At 41.1% G+C, this 20518-nt stretch overlaps 1 protein-coding gene across 6 annotated transcripts in view; it reads left to right on the forward strand.

Annotated features, from left to right (window-relative positions):
- Positions 1–20518, forward strand: part of pcnt (pericentrin) — a 312968-nt gene that overhangs the window by 211990 nt on the left and 80460 nt on the right. For all 6 annotated transcript variants that reach the window (XM_043693410.1, XM_043693412.1, XM_043693413.1 and 3 more), the window contains 6 exons: positions 227–1189; positions 2539–2709; positions 10959–11498; positions 12110–12212; positions 12950–13122; positions 15515–15706. In XM_043693410.1, the coding sequence (XP_043549345.1) occupies positions 227–1189; positions 2539–2709; positions 10959–11498; positions 12110–12212; positions 12950–13122; positions 15515–15706 (2142 nt within the window). The remainder of the gene's footprint in view (positions 1–226; positions 1190–2538; positions 2710–10958; positions 11499–12109; positions 12213–12949; positions 13123–15514; positions 15707–20518) is intronic.

Here is a 20518-nt window from a genome sequence, read left to right on the forward strand (position 1 = left end):
TAGCAATTTGAGTGTGACAAAAAATTGGGAACTTCCCATCTTGATTTATCAGTTCTGGCAACATGTGTAAAGAGAGCAACAGAGCTGTTTCAAGTCCAGTATGAATCTGTGTTAGACTTGAAATATCAACTCTGTTTCTCTATCTGTGCTTTGTTTTCATTTTAGTTCATTTACTAGTATTGTTCAGCAGAATTTGAAGTCGTCTTTATTCATCTCTCTATTTTAGACTTTTGAAGAGAAGGATTGTGAAATTGAAGAGCTGAAAATACAGGTAGAACAGCTTACAGTTGACCAGGATAGGTTACGTCAGTCAAAAGAAGAAGAAATTGAGCATCTTATTGAGGTTATAGAGAAACTGCAGCAAGAACTTTCTCTGTTGGGTCCAAATCGCCATGAAGTCAGTGATTCTCAGGAAGACCTTGAAATGTTGGGTTTGGAAAAAGACACCAGAAAAAATTCTGCACTTTCTCGGGGACTTAACGACAACCTGCAGCAGGAACTGGCATGTATTGAAGTAGACAATAAGGCTGCTGGAGACTATAAAGAGAATGGAGCAGTATTAATGGTATCTAAGCAAGACTCCCTTCAGCTCTTGGATAAAAAAGAGGCTCAGTTGCAAGAAAAGATTGTTGCTTTGCAAATTGACCTTCAAAACTTGCAAGAAGTTAATCAGCAGCAGTTGCAAGAAATGGGATCCTTGCGTTTACAGTACAGCACCCTTCAGGAGGACAACAGTTTGCTGAGGACCCACATCTCTCAACGGGATGCTGATGTAGCTCTTCTCTCCTCACGTGTCCAAGAGTTGGAAGATGCTCAGGCTGAAAAGGACATGTTGCTACAAATGATTGAAAAGCAAAGGCAGGTGGAATTGGAAGAAATGGGATCTTTACCAACAAGAATAGCAGAGCTTGAACAAGAATTATCAGATAGGACAACTCAAGTCCAAACAAGTTGTAATGAACTACAAACCTTACACTCTGACCTTCTGGAACGTGACTGTGTGCTTCGGACCTTGAGACAGAAGGATGCAAATCATCAAGAAGAACTTGAGAGATTACAGGGTGACCTGGCCAAGTGGGAGGCAATGAATGAAGAATTAAAAGGCCACCTGAAGCAATTTCAGAAAGACAAGGAAGTAGTTGGCAATGATAGGACTACTCCAGAAATACAGCTGAAGGAAGATCTGTTGGTAAGTCATTATGTATTTAGTACACTTGAATATAATGCAACAAACATCTTTTATTTGGCATTTAAACTTTTACAGTGAATGATTTTTATGATTTTAAAATATATTTAACTGAAGGTTAAAGCACACACCATTTCTTTCTCCTCTTTTTGGCTAGGGAGAATTTGTAATAAATTTTCATTGTCTGAAAATAATGCAGATTTCATAGGTTGTTCTGAAAGCAATAAAATGTTCACATACATGTTTGAGATCTTGTATATTTTCTCCTTCATCATAAAAACTTGAAACAGTTTGCACTTTGTAGTGCAAGGATGTAAAGTAAGGAATGACTCTGCTACTGCAGGGTGGACTCGAAGGTAAAAGGCTACAAAGTGTTCAAAATCATTTCATGGCTTTTTCTTGGCTAGGTTTTAGTTGATAGCATGATAGCAAGAATCATAGAAGAGTCATCATGGCAAATGTGTGGCTGCTCAGTCAAGATAACTAATGTTAGCCTTTCATATGGAGACTTCTCAAATCCCAAATCTATGCCATTTTGGTGTATTTCTATGCTTGTAGAGGATGGAGAATGAGCAAGAAAATGTTCAAGGTTGTTGTTAAAGTGATGCGCATCTTCCAAAATGCACACTTTCTTTCATACATTAATGGGTAGACCATATATTGGAATAGTATTTGGGTGGATGGGCTAGTGACGTATTAATTTCAGGTCAAAATTAATTTACCCAATGACCAAGATGGTGGGCCAAGATGATCTTAGAGAATGGAGTACATCCTTGCCATACGCCTGTCAGTATGTTATAGATTCTCATCATGGTATTTCCTAAAACACAAAAAGCTAGGGTGGATGTTGATTATGTATGAAAGATGTAGATAATATGAAGACTCGGGGAAAGCCGTCACCTTTCGTAAGTCTACCCTTAGGACATTTTGCTGTAGTGGATTTTAGCTGATCTCATTCTTATCTTTAATATGCATCAGTTGCATGTCATTTCAACAACAAAACCCCTGCTCTTTTCTTCACTTTCACTGCCTGTCACCTAGAACCCAGAGCGCTCCAGTTGTCTGTTAACATCTCACTAACTCAGTTCAGTGACCTTGGTCTGTAGGGCTCAGCTACTTGCTTCATTGACCAATTGTAACTGAGTGATCCAGGCTTTATTTGAGAATATAATAGTATACCCTGATTGTGTTTTGTCGTAACTTCAATAAATTAATGTTCCAAGATAGTGGTTCTTCACTATATTGATGCTGGCTTGTAGCAAAAGATAATCAATAAAATATAATTTAATGAAGGTAAAATCTAATATTGTGAAGGTTAAAAAATACGCAGGCTGACTGGAATAATCTTTCAGTTACAGGAGCAAAAGAGACTCCAAGAGTTGGAAGTGACCTTGCAGCAGAAGGAGCTACTTGTCACCCAGCTAAGTGCAGAACGTGAGGGGCTACAGGCTGAGCTTTCTAAAGTTAAAGAGGAACTGAACTCTAGCACAGAGAAGATTGAAAAACTGCTGGAGGCTGATCAGGTAACCGTAATGGCTGAAGTAATTGAGATCTTCTGTCTTATGAATTGTCTTCAACTGAATTTTGTTTTAAGCAATCCATCTTGGAGATTGAAGTCTGGAGGAATTTAACACTTCACACTTTATCCCCACTCAGTTACACTGTAATCATTTTTAAGTAATCTCTTAAAAGTTCTATTCACTGCTGTTAGTTTGAGTGTCTCCAGTTTATGAATGTATGAATAATACTGACAGGGAAAGACTTCCTTCTTCCAGCATTGTTTATACAATGTACATGCTCTCCACCCCAGCCAGCGATCACATGATCCCCTATTAGGAGGTGGAAGACCAGATTAACAATGTGATTTGCAGTTTTGGGTTGAAGAGAAGGACAATTTCAGGAAGTTCCATGCCAGTACCACCGGGCAATCATAATAGTCTAGGAAATAGCTCTGGTCATCCTCACCAGTACCCATTCCTTTGGAGGAGACTATTTCTTCTGAAACAAGTCCAGCTGTGCTTTGAAGGGATTCAGGAAACTGGCATCCATGACATGACTTGACACTCTGTTCCAGATGTTCACAATTCTCTGGGCAAAGAACAACCACTTGATACTTAACCCTGCTCTGACCATCTGCAATTTGCAATTGTGATCCCTGGGGTTCTCAGCAGTCTACTTAATTGGAACAACCCATCAACTCAAATTTACTTATCATTGCTTCAGAAAAGATTTACAAGGATGTAGCCAGGGTTGGCTTATTTCAGCTATAGGGGGAAGTTGAAGAGGCTGGGGCTTTTTCCCTGGAAGGTCAGAGGCTGAGGGGTGATGTTATTGAGGTTTTTAAAATCATGAGGGGCGTGGATAGGGTAAATGGACAAAGTATTTTCCCTGGGGTGGGGGAGTCCAGAGCTGGACGGCATAGGTTTAGGGTGAGAGGGGAAAGATTTAAAAGGGACCTAAGGGGCAACTTTTTCTCAGAGGGTGGTGCATGTATGGAATGAGCTGCCAGAGGATGTGGTGGAGGCTGGTACAATTACAGCATTTAAAAGGCATCTGGATGGGTATAGAAGAGGAAGGGTTTAGAGGGATGTGGACCAAGTGCTGGCAAATGGGATTAGATCAGATTAGGATATCTGGTCGGCATGGACGAGTTGGACCAAAGGGTCTGTTTCCGTGCTGTACATCTTAAAATCCAGGCCAGATGATGGCATTGTGGTAATGTCACTGAGTTGATAATCTACAGGCCAGTCTCTGAGACCATGTGTGCAAGTCTTACCATGGCAACCACTGGAGAAAAGAGGGTGAACATATGGTTTAAGAACTGTCCTGTGTCATAAAATGGGAAATCTCTTCGCTTTTCAAGTAAGTTTTTTTATAGGTAATTATTCTTCATTATTGCAGTTTCAGTGAAGTTCAGGCTACAGAAGTCCAATCTGGAAATTAAAACAGGTCCATTCAGGAGTGTTGCTGGAAAGCATTTTCTTCTTGCATCATTCGAAACCAATGTAGATATTTGTTCATTGGGATGTTGAGGTTATGGTACAAATAGGGTAATTAGAGTTAAGGTCAGACGTGATTTTACTGAAAACTTAATTAGCCAAATCTTGTCATTCAGTAACTTTTCATTTCAGCACCTCCCTGTGTTTGAGTTCCACATGTTCACCTTTGTCTCCTACCCCTCCCCCATCCAACAGCGGCCCTCCACAACATGATTTCCAACTTTATTTGACTAGAGAAGTTTTTTCTGATTTGGCTATTGAATTTCCTGTGCCTGTATTGAGGGCTTTAACCTATGCTTCCCTCCTTAAGAGGGAAACTTCTCTCTGTATCATTCTATCAAACCGTTATTAGTTTACCTCTTACCCCACTTAAACCATAGTGCCTGCGCTGGCTTTTTGAAAGAGCCATCTGGTTGATGTAACTCCCTCGTTTTTTCTCCATAGTTCTGAAAATTCCGCCTACTCACAATTAAAACTAAGCCTCCTAACCTATCAATTCATGCAGTTCAGATCCGAACAATTCTCTGCATAAAGACTTCCTTGAATTTCTGACATAGGTTTGCCCTTTAAGATGAATCAAATTCAGGAAGAGATAAAACTTTCAGCCCCTTCTGAAACTTTGGTAATGTTTTAAACCACTTTAGATCTATAACAAAGATTTGCCTCAGGACCCCCAATAAAGGTATGTGGGTGTAGCTTGAGAATTGTCTGGGATATTTAAGCTTCTGATAGGCTGACATTTGCCATAAGGCGCTCTTCCCAAATCTCTCTAGTCTTGAGCTAGAGAGAGTGATTTGGGCTATATCTGTACCATTTGCCTGGTTAGTTAGCGAGGAAATGTTAGACCATTTAAAACCTGGGAAATCCACATCTTACAATCCTCACTCAGGCCCCTGTGCAACTAACAATGCTCATTCCCAGCCACCTACCTAGCTCACCTGCCCATCTACCACCAATGTCATAAATCATTTTTATTTATTCCTTCAATCTGGAATTTCACTGTCAACAGCTTACTTTCTATGGATTTTTTTCTATCTGGTTCTCTATATAGAAAGTCAAACAGTTTGTCTGATCACGAAATGGCAAGTCATAAAGATCTAGAGCCAAAGAAAAGGCACTTCAGCTATTGCATCCATGTCAGTCAAAAATAATCGCCTAACTATTCTAGCACTTGGCCCCAGCCTTGTATGGCTTAGCAATGCTTATGAGGGTGTCTGCATCTATCACCATTATAGGTAGTAAATTCCACATTCCCACCACCTTTTTCCTCACATCTGTAAACCTTCTGCCCCTTGGCTTAAATCTATGCTCTCTAGTCATTGATTTCCAGCACTCCACCAGAAGCGGAAATGTTTTCTCCTGTCTACCCTATCTGTGAGATGTATGAAAATATGAGGGGTAATCATGAGGGCGGTACGGTGGTTCAGTGGTTAGCATTGCTGCCTCTCAGCACCAGGGACCCAGGTTCAATTCTAGCTTTTGGAAACTGTCTGTGTGGAGTTTGCACGTTCTCCCTGTGTCTGGGTGGGTTTCTTCCTGGTGTTCCGGTGTCCTTCTACAGTCCAAAGATGTGCAGGTTAGGTGGATTGGCCATGCTAAATTGCCCGTACTGTTCAGGGATGTGTAAGTTATGTATATTAGTCAGGGATAAAATGTAGAGTAATAGGGTAGGCGAATGGCTCTGGGTGGTCTTCGGAGGGTCAGTATGGACCTTTTGGGTGAAATGGCCTGTTTCTACAGTGTAGGGATTCTATGTTCCCTTTCAATCTCCCCTGCTCTGAGAACAGAACCCCAGTCTGTCCAATCTTTCTTCATATCTGAAACATTTCTGAAACTGAAAATGTAAAAATGATGGCCTAGTGGTGTTATCACTAAACAATTAATCTGGAAAACCTGTTAATGCTTTAAGTTTGCATCTGCCAAAGCAAGTGGTAAGATATGATTTCAGTATAAATCTAGCATTAAGAGTCTAATGACTATGAAGTATTGCCAGTTGTCAGAAAATCCTATCTGGTTTACTAATGGCCTTTAGGCAAGAAAATTGGTCTAGCCTACATGTGACTCCAGCTCCAGAGCAATGTGGTTGACTCTTAACTGCCTTCTGGGTAATTAGGGGTAGGCGATAAATGTTGGCCTAGCCAGTGACACTCATATCCTGGATAGAGTAAGTAGCCAAGGTCTTTTTCCCAGGGTTGGGGAGTCTGAAATTGGAAGGCATGGGTTTAAGGTGAAAAGGAAAAGATTTAACAGAGACCTGAGGGGCAGATTTTTCTCGCAGAGTGTGGTACATGTATGGGATGAGCTGCCAGACAAAGTGGTTGAGGCAGGTGCAATTGCAACATTTTAAAAGACATCTGGATGGGTACATGAATAGGAAGAGTTTAGATGGGTTTGAACCAAATGCTGGCAAATGGGACAAGATCTGGTTAGCGTGGATGAGTTGGACTGAAGGGTCTGTATCTGTGCTGTATAGCTCTATGACTCTACAATTGGTTTAATGGCAGGAGACAGTGTGGTGGTGGCCGTGTTTGTGCCACAGGGATCAGTCCTGGAGCCCTTATTGCTTGTGATATTCACAAACGTTGCAAATGAGAATGTGAGGGTTAGAGGAAATAATAAACAAGTTTGCAGAAGATACAATAATTGGCTGAGTTGTTAACATTGGCAAGAAGGTCTTAAGTTACAAGCGGATATAAACAGATTGGTAAGATCAGGAGCAGATGGAATTTAACCCCAAGTGTGAGTTGATGCACAAGACGAGGCAGGACACTTGGAAGTTCAGAGGAACAGAAGGATCTAGGGTGATCCCTGAAAGTGGTAGGACAGGTGAACAGGCTACATAAAAACAGATATTGGTGGAGAAATCAGGTCTGGCAGCACCTGTGAAGAGAAAGCAGATTAAACATTTCAAAACCAGTGACCCGCCTTCAGAAGTGGTAGATCGAAAAGTGGTTTAGCCACAGGAAACACAGGGTGGTGGTACAAGGCTATTTGTGTGCAGTGCATGCCTTAACAATTGAGGCATAAATTATAAAAGCAGGAAGATTATGTTGCACTGTACTGAGATGTGGTTAGGTCATAGCTGGAACGCTGTGTGCAGTCCTGGTCACCAGACTATAGGAAGGATATGATTGCACTTGAGGGGTTGAGAGGAGAGTCTGGATTGGAACATTTTAGTTATGCAGAGAGGCTGAATAAGATTAAATTGTTTTCTTTGGAGCAAAGAAGGATGGGCGCGGGGAACTTGAAGTGTATAAGTTTGGGGGATATGGATAGGGTGGACAGAAAGCAGCTGTTGAAGGGTCACTAACAAGGGGGCAAACTTTTAAAGGTGAAAGTCACATGGACTTTGAGAGAGTGGTAGAGGTCCCTTTTATATCGTTCCCCTCTCACCCTAAACCTATGCCCTTGAGTTCTAGACTCTCCCACCCTGGGGAAAAAAGGACCTTGTCTATTTATCCTATCCATGCCCCTCATGATTTTATAAACCTCTGTAAGGTAACCCCTCAGCCTCCAACGCTCCAGGGAAAACACCCCCAGCGTATCCAGCTTCAAAGTTTGTGAGAAGATTTGTAGCTCGGGTGCTCGTTGTTGTGGTTCTGTTTGCCGAGCTGGGAATTTGTGTTGCAGACGTTTCGCCCCCTGTCTAGGTGACATCCTCACCCTGTATAGCTGCAACATGACCTCCAAACTCCTTTACTCAATGGTCTGTCCAATAAATAAACCATACCAAACGTCGTCTTCACTATCCCATGTATCTGCAACTCTACTTTCAAGGAACTTCTATGAACACTTCAAGTGTCATAACATTCAAGGTTGTGCGTCTGGTATGGGAAAATGAGACTAGTATAGTTAGTCATGTATGTTTGGTGATACAGATGCAATGGACTGAAGATCTGCTTCAGTTCTATATGGCACTATGATTCTAACCTTACCCAAGAGATATCCATGATATATTTTGGTACAGATCTGTAGCCAACTTTCTTCTAGATGTTTAGTTGCCCTTGATGAGTGACCACCTTCTGTGTGTTCTCTGTTGTAACACTTCGACAGACCCGCTCACCCACCTGCCTTTCCAGGAGCCACCTTTGGGCTTCACATGGCCCCACTTGCTGAAACTGTTACAATTTGAGAACTTACATCCATTTCCAATCAATCTTGGGGAAAAAAAAGTGCCAAGCTTTGAGCAAGTTACATCTTGTTATTAAACATTTTGCATATTCTAGCATTTAATTAGTACTTCAGATTCCAGCATTATTTTTGTTTCTGTTTCTAAGTGTAAATTTTACTGTGCAAAACATCTGTCAGCAATATACTGCTAGATATCATTAATAGACAGGCAGGAGGCTGGAAGAACACAGCAAACCAGGCAGCATTAGGAGGTGGAGAAGTTGACTTCTCAGGTATAACCGTTCTTTCAGGAGTGGGGGCTGGGTGTTGGAGAAGCTGCAGATAAAGGGGGTGGTGGAGGCCAGGTGGTGATGTGGGTATAGGTGAAGACGGGTGGAGGGTACGACCTGGTTGGTGAATGGGAGGAATAAATCTGGTTGGTGGCAGGGAGTAGTGGAAGGGATGGGGAGGGAATCGGGGAATGGGTAGAGAGATTATTTGAAATTTGAGAACTCCATGGTGAATCCTCCAGGCTTTACGCTGCCCAAGCAGAAGATGAGGTGTTCCTCATATTTGTGCTGTGGTTCGTTTTGGCAGTGGAGGAGGCCAAGGATTGTCATGTCGGAAAGGGAGTGGTTGGGGGAATTGAAATGGGCAGTGACTGTGAGGTCCAGTCAGCCCCTGCAGGCCCAGTTGCGATGCTTGGTGAACTGTTCCCTAAGTTTACATTCGGTCTCCCCAATATAGAGAAGACCACATAGGGAGCACCTGATGCAGTAAACTAGGTTGGAAAAGAGGCAGGTTAACCTCTGTCTCACTGGAGGGACTATTTGGGGCCCTGGATGCAGGTGAGGGGATGGTACATTGGCACGTTTTGCATCTTTCCCGATTGCAGGAGAAGGTACTTAGAGGTTTGGGTGGTTTGGTGGGGAGAGTGGCGCAAACCAAGGACTGTTGAAGGGAATGGTGCTTGCGGAATGCAGAGAGGGGTGTAGAGGGGAAGATGTTTTCGGTGGTGGGGTCTAGTTGGAGTTGGCGGAAGTGTTTGAGGATGATGCATTGGATGCAGGGACTGGTGGAGTGGTAGGTGAGGACAAAGGGGGACTCTGTCTTTATTGAGTTGGGAGAGGGCCATCTACAGGGAATGTAGGTGGTGAGGTAGAGGGCTGTCTGAATGACAGAGGGGGGGAAAAGCATGTTGTTCAAAATAGGTGGACATCTAGGATGCTTGCAAATGGAATGTCTCCTTGTCCGAGCAGATGCGGCAGAGGCGGAGGAATTGGGAGAATGGGATGGAGTTCTTGCAGGATACTGGGTGGGAGAAGGTATAGTCCAGGTAGTTGTGGGGGTCTGGAGACTGTCACCGACATTGGAAATGATGAGGTCAAGAAAGGGGAGCTAGGTATCCAAGATGGACCAAGTGAATTTGAAGGCGAGGCAAAGTCGATGAACTACTCAAGTTTAGCCTGGGTGCAGGACGCTGCACTAATGCAGTCATCAAAGTAACGATGGAAGAGTTGGGGCATAGTGCCTCTGTAGGCACTGAAGAGGGCTTGATCAATATATCAGAGGAGAAAGTGAGGACTGCAGATGCTGGAGATCAGAGCTGAAAATGTGTTGCTGGAAAAGCGCAGCAGGTCAGGCAGCATCCAAGGAGCAGGAGAATCGACGTTTCGGGCATGAGCCCGAAGAAGGGCTTATGCCCGAAACGTCGATTCTCCTGCTCCTTGGATGCTGCCTGACCTGCTGCGCTTTTCCAGCAACACATTTTCAGCTTTGATCGATATATCAACAAAGAAGCAGGCATAGCTGGGGCCCATCCACGTGCCCATGGCCATCCCCTTGATTTAGAGGAAATGGAAAGAGTTAAAAGCAAAGTTATTGAGGGTGAGGACCAGTTTGGCGGTGCAGAGGGTATTGGTGGAGGGGGAGACTGGATGGGTCTGTTGGAGAGAAAGAAACACAGCGCCTGGAGGCCATCCTTGTGGTATATGGACATGTATAAGGACTGCACGTCCATATTGAAGATGAAGCACAGTGGGCTGGGGAACTAGAAGTTGCTGAAGAGGTGGAGGGTGTGGTTGGTATTGCTGATGTAGGTGGGAAGTGCCTGAAGTAAGGGGAAGGGAATTGCGTTGAAGTAGGACAAGTTGAGTTTGGTGGGAGCAGTTCACCAAGTATCACAGCCAGGCCTGCATAGACCAACCGGACCTCCCAGTCACCATCCATTTCAATTCCCCCAACCACTCCCTTTCCGACATGACCATCCTTGGCCTCCTCCATTGCCCGAACAAACCACAGTGCAAATTGGAGGAACAACACCTCCAATCTCCCACTTGCACTGCCTCCACACACACACACCCCTGCCACCCCAGTCCTGAAGAAGGATTACATCTGAAACGTCGACTTCTTCACCTCCTGATGCTGCCTGGCTTGCTGTGTTCTTCTATTTTGGATTTCAGCATCAGCAGTTTTTTTTTGTCTCTAACCAAGTTAGATATCATTCGAACATTGAGATGGCTCACTGGCAACCTCTAGAGTCTAGTTCAGTATTGCAGTACAAAAGTTTGGTTTGTTCTGAAGCAGGACACATCTGCAGTTTTGAATTCTTGTCTTTTCTAAATGACTGATTGCAATGTTTGCCTCTGTCACTTTCTTTGAAGGAAAAAGATCAGACAATTGCTGACTTGGAGATCCACACACGTAACCTGAAAACACAGGTGAATCAACTTCAAGAAGCCCTTTTGCAGCAAGAGGAGGAACTAGCTAACCGGGCGAAGGAAGTAGAAGACTTAACTGAAAAATGTCGACAGCAAGCCCTTGAATTGCTGCGACTGTCCAACTTGGAAGTAGATAAGCCACAAGTCAATTCTTCAGATTACAAAGAATCTTCACAGAATGTTGTTCAAGATGGATATCAGTCATGTCTCTATAATCAAGCTATTGATGAGAGTTTGTTGAGTTCTCCAGAAGTGATGAGAAAGTATGAGGAAAGTCTGGAATGGTTGAATGGACTGCACTCGAGCAGGATTTCTGAAATCAGTGGTGTTCACAGTACAGAGACAATACATAGCAGATCACTTGGATTTGAGAAGGATATAGATGGAGAGGACCAAAACATTAATAAAGACAAACTGTCTGGGAATTCTCCAGTGCCATCTGAGTATGAACACACTCTCTCAGAATCCTCTGATGCAGAGAAGGTGAGAAAGGCAAAAAGTCAATTTTAAAACATTATTCGACTTCACTGATATTTGAACTGTGATGACTCAATCAATATAGAATTGTAGAACTCCAGTTGGTTCATCTTTCTCATGATGCTGGCCAACATTTTTATTTCCTCTTCACACCTTGGTTTGATTTGAGTATCTGCCCTTCATCTTAATTTCAAATTTTGTTTTTAATTTATTCCTTTTTAATACATTCCTTTTTAAGCATTTTAATCTGCAGCGCATCCTCAATCAGCTAGGAAAAGTAATGGAAATTAGAAAATAATTTTTGATTCAAATGTATTGTTATCACCTGCTGAACAGAAATATCAAATCACATAGGTCAGAGCTAATAAGTGTGAAGACTAAATCGCTGTGTTTGAGATTCTGGAACCAGCCCATCTGAGAGAGACTATAATTCCTATAATGTTGTTGAATGAGTTGGATCTCCTTTGAGTCAAATGTGTGTTCTGGTTCTTCTCCTGCTTAGTGCCTCAGCTATTGTCAGAAATTGTCTTTCATGTTTTTAAACTAGGATGAATTGAAAGTCACATTGTTGAAGATAGAAGAGAGACATTCTTCATGGTTGTTTTTTTTTGCCACAGGTACAAAATGATGCCAAAGTAAAAGTAACACTGTCAGCCTTGCAGGAAGGTAGAGCATCAACAATGTCAATCCCTGACTGGATAAGTGAAGGCTGTGGCAGCAGTAAGTGTGCCAAGGAAACAAAATGAAACAGTTTGCCCACTCTCATCAACATTTCATATGTTATACTGGAAGCAGTTGTTAATCTGAATGAATAAGAGCATATTTGTTCACCATATACAAGACTGACCTTCAATTGGAAACAGAGGACTGAATGTAAACAGGGTCTTCACTAGCTATATTCTTTCCCTGCCTCCAGTGTCTAAAGGGTTTTCATTCAAGAAGAGGGTCAATTTTATCCTATTTAAATAAGCAGATGTCTTTAACATGTTATGAATATTTCAGCACCCTACAGACATACTATTAAAGTTCAATCCTTTGAGCTGTTTTTTCCTCTAACTCTGTAGGACTAGGAATGTTAAAGACTACAGTGGGCTGCTTATGATGCAGATGAACCTATTCTGGGATACTTTTAATGCCTGATTTTGTGTGATTTTTGAAGTTGAGAATTAGATGTGAATGGATTGCTCATCCATCATGTCCGTGCAGTGGCAGTTGGTTTCATCATTGGATAAAAAGAACAGAATTCTGTTGTAACCTAAGGTTTTGGATGAATTGTCTTGGATTCCAAGCTGTTTTTTTTTAAACTTTAAATTGTCTGCGATCAACTATTTTAGTTATTTAATGGCAAGTGTCCTTTCAATATCTCATAAGAAATGGGTCTACCAGAAAATGAATAAGATTGCAGTTTTATTAGGAAGAATGGAAAAATAGTATCTGTCTCAAATTTCCTTTCGCAGATACAAGTTTGGATCTGGGTGCAAAGCTAAATCAAGAGCTTGAAATAACTGAACGACTTGACAGTAGTTTTGTGGAGTATCTACGACATCGAGGAATTGCATTGGTTGACGTGGATGGTCAACAGAGGGAGCACAAAGTGTATGAGGAGGAAATGCCATCCCAACAGCTACAGGTTTGTTTAATTTTACTTTATAACTGTAAGATTGCAAGTGCTGAAGGTATGGCGATCTGGTGACATCGAGGATTTATTATAAACTAATAGTGAAACCCCTTAAAATTACTTTTAGTAGTGTAATTTTGTTTTTTTTTAATCATACCAAGGTAGCTCTGACTGGATTTTTGGTACTTTGTTGATAGTGAACACTGCTCACCTAATGCAGGAAATTTTTCTCCTCCTCTTAATCAGTCATCTTAAAAAAAAAGAACATTTCCATTTGCTTTGCCCTTTTGGAATGTTGCTGATAGCTTCAGGTACTCTGAATGAAAAATCTCACTCCGCATGAAACTATCACAGGTTATAAACAATTATTAAAAGTACTTAAAAATTCAAGATTTGTAAAAATCTATTTCTCAACTTTTTATTGTTTTTTAGTTTTTGAGGGTGGTGAATTAGTTATAAAAATTGTTCTGCTTCCAAAATCTAGAAGAAAACCCCTGGGATTTCCGAAGTACTTGCCAGTAATCAAATTCTGGGATTTGCAAACTTTACATTGAGTAGACCCAGCAGATGTGTTCTGACTACATTTCAGCACCCAGTGTTTTGGCAGGAATCATCACAACACTGAAAGGGGCCATTTGGCCCACTGTACTTGTGTACATTCTGTTCCCGATTAAAAATGCAATTGTTTTTCCTCTTCATCTAGTTATCATGTTGTTGAATTTGCTTTCATCACTTTTTCGATCAAGCACCTTGGATCATAGCAAATCGCTACATTTTCAAAAAAAATTTCCAATCCTGTCTGGTTCTTCCAGAGAGCTCACATCTGTCTTTTTCTGGTTACCCTTATTCCAATGTGAACAGTTTCTTCTTGTTGACTCTGTTTAAAATCTTTAATGGTTTTGAGAGTTTAACCATCCCTTAACCTGTGTTTAAGCAGAACAATCCCATTACGGTATCTAACCGTAATCCCTGATTACTATGGTTTCATTGCAATTAATCTCCTCTATACCATCTCTAAAGCCTTTACGTTTTCTTAAGGTATATTGTCCAGAATGGAGTATGGTACTCCAACTGGGTACTGATCAATAGAATACTCTGTTTTATAAACAAATATATCAAATACAAAAGGTTCCATTAAACACGCAACAGCTTTCTGAACTTTTACAGAACTCTTTGAAGGTGAAATAATGTCCTGTTTTCTGTTTCTACATAATAGTCATCATTTGGTCTGTACTGCTGTACCACCTCCAAAATTGTATTCATTTTATTGATTTTTCTAAATGTTTTTTTCCTAAAGTGTATCAGTTCAAAGTTAAATTTCATCTGCCTTAAGCCTACCTATATTTCTGGGTTCCTGAAATCGATTGAATTGATTGTTAATCTTGAGTTGAATCAAAGTTACTTAGCTAGCCATGGAGATAAAAATAACCTTCTTTGTTCCTCATTGTTTACTACATTTCTTGAGCTTTCTAGCATCTGTGAATTCTGTGACTTGCACGTGGCTTCTATACCCAAGTGCAAGTCTTTGAGAAGGATATGGGCCAAATGTTGGCAAATGAGACTAGATCAGTTTAGAATACCTGGTCAGCATGGGCAAGATGGACAGAAGGGTTTGTCTTGGTGCTATTTAATTCGATGGCTCTATTAGTATGTGTTTAAAAGAGCAGTGCTGAAAGTTACTTGGGAAAAATCACTGTGTACCTTTATCATGTCTGTAAAACAGCAATTCACTACTTTCTGCTTTCTGTCTCTTTTGATTCCATGCCATCGCTATCTGTTTAATCCCACAGGCTTCAACTTTGCTCACATATAAAATACTTTATTCAATGCTTTTTTAAGACCAATATATAAAACAATTGTTGGGAAATTAGAGCATCTGACTGCAGGTCTCTCTGTCTGATAAATTTGGACCTCAGACATATATAGAATGACATTTTGGTAACAAGTTGAATGAGCACTGCCAAGAATTCCTATCTCTACTATCAGAAGTTTGACGATAGATGCACTCCTGCAGAAAAGGCTTGTAGTGATTCTGCTGACTGAGTGTAAACGGATAACTTGCTTAACAGAAGTTTATTTAGACACTTGATATTGACTCCATGACAAGTATTGAAATTTTCCTGATCCAAATAGAATCATAAAGTAATATGCCATTTTTTACATTGTTCAAAAATACACATTCCCAGTGATAAAAATTCTTCTCACCAGAACTTTCAGGTCTTCTCTGTAATCTTGTATTGTATTTCAGGATTTTATTGTGTCTTCTATTATAATACTTTTAAATAATAGTTTAATCTAATAACTTATTATGAGACACAACGCTGCATTTCCAGATTGCTTCCAACAGTCATTGTTGTAAATGATGTCGTGATTAAGGTTGATGTCGCATGTCTTTCTCCATCAGGCATTGCTAAAGACGGTACATGAGGAAGGCTGTCGGGTGTTAGCATTGTCACAAAGGCCTATTGCCTGCCCTGAATCTGAACCTGTCTCTGTCTTGAGCAAAACAATGGAAGAATGGCAACAAGAGAAAAAGTCACTACTTGACACAATTCAGCTACTGAAGGAGCTGCTTTCCAAAGTTAAGGATAATGAGGTAAGATTTCAAAGCTACTGTGCACAGGTGTGCCCATATCTTATACAACTAAGATATGCAGCACCTCTCCTCCTCATCACATATACATTTCTTCACAGATTATTAAAAAGGTGAGGCCCATAAATGTTTCAACTGTGTAACATTGAGAGAGTGGCATTGCATGCCTCACCATTAAAATGTTAGTGTCTACATGCACTCCAAAGATTTGTCTTGCTTGTTCAACACATTGTGTAAAATAAAGATTATATTAGAAGGTCCATGTCAAATTCAGATGTACAGCACGGAAACAGACCCATCATTCCAACTCATCCATGCTGACCACATATCCTAAACTAATCCAGCCCAATTTGCAAGCACTTGGCCCATATCCCTGGAAACCTATGTATTCATATACCCATCCAGATGCTTTTAACTGTTGTAATTGTACTAGCTCACACCACTTCCTTTGGCAGCTCATTCCATATACGCACCACCTTCTACGTGAAAAAGTTGCCCCTTAGGTCCCTTTTAAATCTTTCCCCCTCACCTTATGCCCTCCAGTGCTGCACTTCCCCACCCCAAGGAAAAGACTACGTCTATTTAGGCAATCCATGTCCCTCATGATTTTATAAACTTTATACAAGGTTGCCCCCTCAGTCTCCGATGCTCCAGGGAAAACAGCCCCAGCATTTTCAGCCTCTCAGTATAGCTCAAACTCTCCAACCCTGACAATGTCCTGGTAAATTTTTCTGAACCGTTTCAAGTTTCACAACATCTTTCCTATAGGAGGGATGTCAGAATTGCACACAATATTGCACACAAAGGTGGCTGAATCAATGTCCTGTACAGCTTCAACATGGTCTCCCAATTCCCATGCTCAACACCCTGACCAATGAAACAAAGCATACCAAATGCCTCATTCACTATCCTATGTTTCTTCGACTCCACTTTCAAGGAACTTTGAACCTGCTCTGCAAGGTCTCTTTGTTCAGCATTACTCCCCGGACCTTACCATTAAATGTATAAGTCCTGCCCTGATTTGCCTTTCTTCACTGCCCACTGCACCTCCAATTTTGGTGTCATCTGCAAACTTACTAACTATACCTCTTATGCTCACATCCAAATCATTTATATAAATGATGAAAAGCATAGTTACATCAGAACAGGAATAGGTTATTAAACCTGTTCCACCATTTAATGTGATTGCAATTGATTTGCATCCTAACTCCATCTGACTCTCACCTTTGCCTGATATCACTGAGATTCTTGCTAAACTAAGCATGAACTATTATCAATCTTATGATTAAAATTTATAGTTGCGCTACCTCTGTTTTCTCTTTTGTTTGACAATTGCTTTATTTTGTCATTTACTGGAGTTAATTCTTGACTGTAACAAAAGTTTGTAATCTTTAGTTAATTTTGACTATATAATCCTAGATCTGATAAATTGACCGCAATGTGATTTTATGTCAGATTACATAGTTTCATTTGTCATATTTTGTAAGATATATAAACTTGATCATTTTTGCTTTTAGGCTAATTAATGATATGGTTTAAATTATTAATTTATTAAATTAAATGTTTGCCTGATGAATTAAAGCCCCATACTTCTCTGGTATCACCCCATCATCTCTCTCCTTACAGCATGATGCCACTTTGCAATGATTTTTCTCCAATTTGATTCACATACTTGAATTTTCCATTCTGCTTGAGTCTACTCTCAGCCTTGTGCTTTTCTGTTCCCCGATGGCCTTGTCTTTTTCACAAAAATTTGCAAACATAATTTATTGCACCATGTCATGTACAAATATAAAGACATTTTCTCATATCCTCGTATTCAAAATCTCTGTTCTCACCAGCTCAAGAGTACTTCTATGCATTGATCTGTTTTGGAGGTACTGATTTGTTGTAAATGGGTGCTACTATATAGTTTCCAATTGAGTGCATTATTTACACTTTTGCATTCATATCACTTTTGGAATGATACATCCATCACTTATCCTTTCTCTGCTTTCGCCAATGATAGTAATTTAAATAATGTTTTGAATTAATCGTAAAAACTTAGAATAATAACCCTATCATGAATTAGAATGATTAGTGATTTGGTGGAATGGGGGCACGAGTCATTAATGTCAAATTGGATGATGCAGGAAAACAGTGTTGATGGTGTAGTTTTCTTTTTATGCTTTCCTCGGATATGGATGATATTAATAATACTTGCATTTGTTTTCTGTTCTCTGTTACCCTTGACCACCTTCCTGAATTGTGTAGTCCATGACTCCTTGATGCTGTTTGGAAAGGAGTTCCAGAATTTTGATCCAACAGATATTGATGGTGGATGCTGTTGACTGTTTAGTAGAGATGGTTCGATTCTATCAATGAGGATGGTCATTGCATGGTGTATGTATGACACAAATGTTACTTGCCATTTATTGAACCAGGCGTGACTGTTACCCAGATCTTGCTGCGTGCAGTAGTGAAGAGTTGTGAATGGTTTTAAACTTGGTACAGTCACATTACTACTCCTGACCTCATGACGGAATAGAGAATAATGTCACTGAAGCAGCATAAGGTGGTAGAGGTCGGACCAGTTTCTTAAGGAACTCTTGCTGGGATGATTGACCTCTGACAGTTATAAATGTTCTCTATGTTTGATATGACTGCAACTGGCAGAGAGATTTCCCCGGTTCCTATTGATTTTAACTTTTGGTTGATGCCATATTTTTTCAAATGCTGTTTTGATATAAGGGTGCAAATTTTCACCTTGTCTCTGGATTTTTGTCCATTTTTGGACCTAAGCTATAATGAGATACTGAACGAAGTAATCCTATCTGAAAACAAACTGGGAGTAAATAAACAGGTTATTGATGAATATGTGCTACTTGGTAATGAAGTTAATGACACCACTATCACTTTTGGAGTGTTTTGATGATTGAATATAGCCCAACACTTGGCTGGATTGGATTTTTCTCCTTTTGTGGAGAGTACAAGTGAGCCATTTTCTACATTGTTCATTAGATGCCATTATTGTGAGTGTACAGACATCTTGGTTAGGGGAGCAGCTGGTCCTTGAATGCGATAAATGTTGTTGGAGCTTTGCAGTATTCAGTACCTTCAGCTTTTTCTTGGTATCATGTATATGAATTACATTATCTGATTAACAACATCAATGATGCTGGAAACATTGCAAGAGTGATGTTCTCAACAGTTTCTCTTTACATTTGAGATCGTCAGAATTTGCAGTGTTTTTGTTTTATTGACGTTGCTATGTCTGTTCTGAATCTATCCTATTAAGCATGTTGGAGGGTATCCTTTAGTGTGAAGATGGGACTATGTCCCCGCAGGAGTTGTGGGGTGGTTACTCTTGGCAATACTGTCATGGATGAGCAGCATATAGATTAGTGACAGAAAGACAAAATAGGTTTTTCGCTCTTGCTTCCCTTAAAGTGTGCTGTAGGCCCAGTAAAGTCACTATTGTTGATGCACATTGAAGACTCGCCCAAAGTACATCCTCTGCCCATGCTGCCTCCAGTGCATCTTCCAAGTTGCGTTTGGAGGAGTACTGATTTCACAACTGAAGGAGGGCAGTAATTGATGCAATGCAGGGTTTCTCTTGTCCATGTTTGACCTGAGCAGAGGTTACAGTTAAGCAATTTTTCACACAGGGTGGTGTGTGTCTGGAATGGTCTACCAGAGGTGATGGTGGAGACGAGTGCAATTTTGTCATTTAAGAAACATTTGGACAGGTATCTGGATGGGATCAATATGGAGGGGGGTATGGGCCAAACACAGACAAATGGGGCTAGTTTAATTGTCAAAACTGGGCAGCATGGACGCTGGGCCGAAGGGCCTGTTTCCAGCTGTAAAGCTCTGACTCTGTATGATTCTAAGAATCACTGGGGCCTCTCCTGTCTGAAAGTGCCACCATCTCTAGTCGGCCTGTTATACAAATGATTGATGGAAGAATTTGACATATGCTTTAAAATATGATGATCAGTAGGATTATGTAAGGCTATTCCTTGACTCCATTGTGGAGCAGCTACTCCATTCTTGGTGCAAATCTTTGAATGTTGGTGAGGAAGATTTTGTAGCATTGTCAAAATAAGTTTTTCCCCTGTCGTTTACAGAATTGGTCAATGCAAGGAAATTCTTGTAATTTTATTCTGCGTTGTCTTTCCAGCAGTGGAAATCTGAATCGAATGCATTCAGCCCAAAGGTGTGAAGTGCCTCACTGAGAAAAAATGTTCTGGGCACAGTCACCAAGTCTGTTTTAATGCTCTAATGTAGAAATGATTACATTATTGATGGCAAATTGAAAAGTGATGCAAATAAGTCGCTATGTGACATGATTGAAGTGTTTGGAGTTGAAACTTTATTGCTGGAACAGCACAGCAGGTCAGGCAGCATCCAGGGAACAGGAGATTCGACGTTTCGGGCACAGGCCCTTCTTCAGGAATGAGCAGAGAGTGTTCAGCAGGAGAAGATAAAAGGTAGGGAGGAGGGACTTGGAGGAGGGGCGTTGGAAATGTGATAGGTGGAAAGAGGTCAAGATGAGGGTGATAGGTCGGAGTAGGATGGAGGCGGAGAGGACAAGAAGAAGACTGCAGGACAGGAAGGCGGTGCGGGGCGGGGGGGAGCCGGCGGAGACAAGGGGGGGGGGGGGGGGAGGAAGAAACTGGTGAAGTCCAAGTTCATCCCCCGCGGTGGGAGGGTTCCCAGTCGGAAGATAAGACGCTCCTCCTCCGACCGTCGGGTTGTTGTGGTTTGGCGGTGGATGAGTCCAATGACCTGCATATCCTCGGTGGAGTGGGAGGAGGAGTTGAAATGCTGTGC

This window comes from Chiloscyllium plagiosum, chromosome 7 (assembly GCF_004010195.1).
Source record: "Chiloscyllium plagiosum isolate BGI_BamShark_2017 chromosome 7, ASM401019v2, whole genome shotgun sequence".
Taxonomy (NCBI): Eukaryota; Metazoa; Chordata; class Chondrichthyes; order Orectolobiformes; family Hemiscylliidae; genus Chiloscyllium; species Chiloscyllium plagiosum.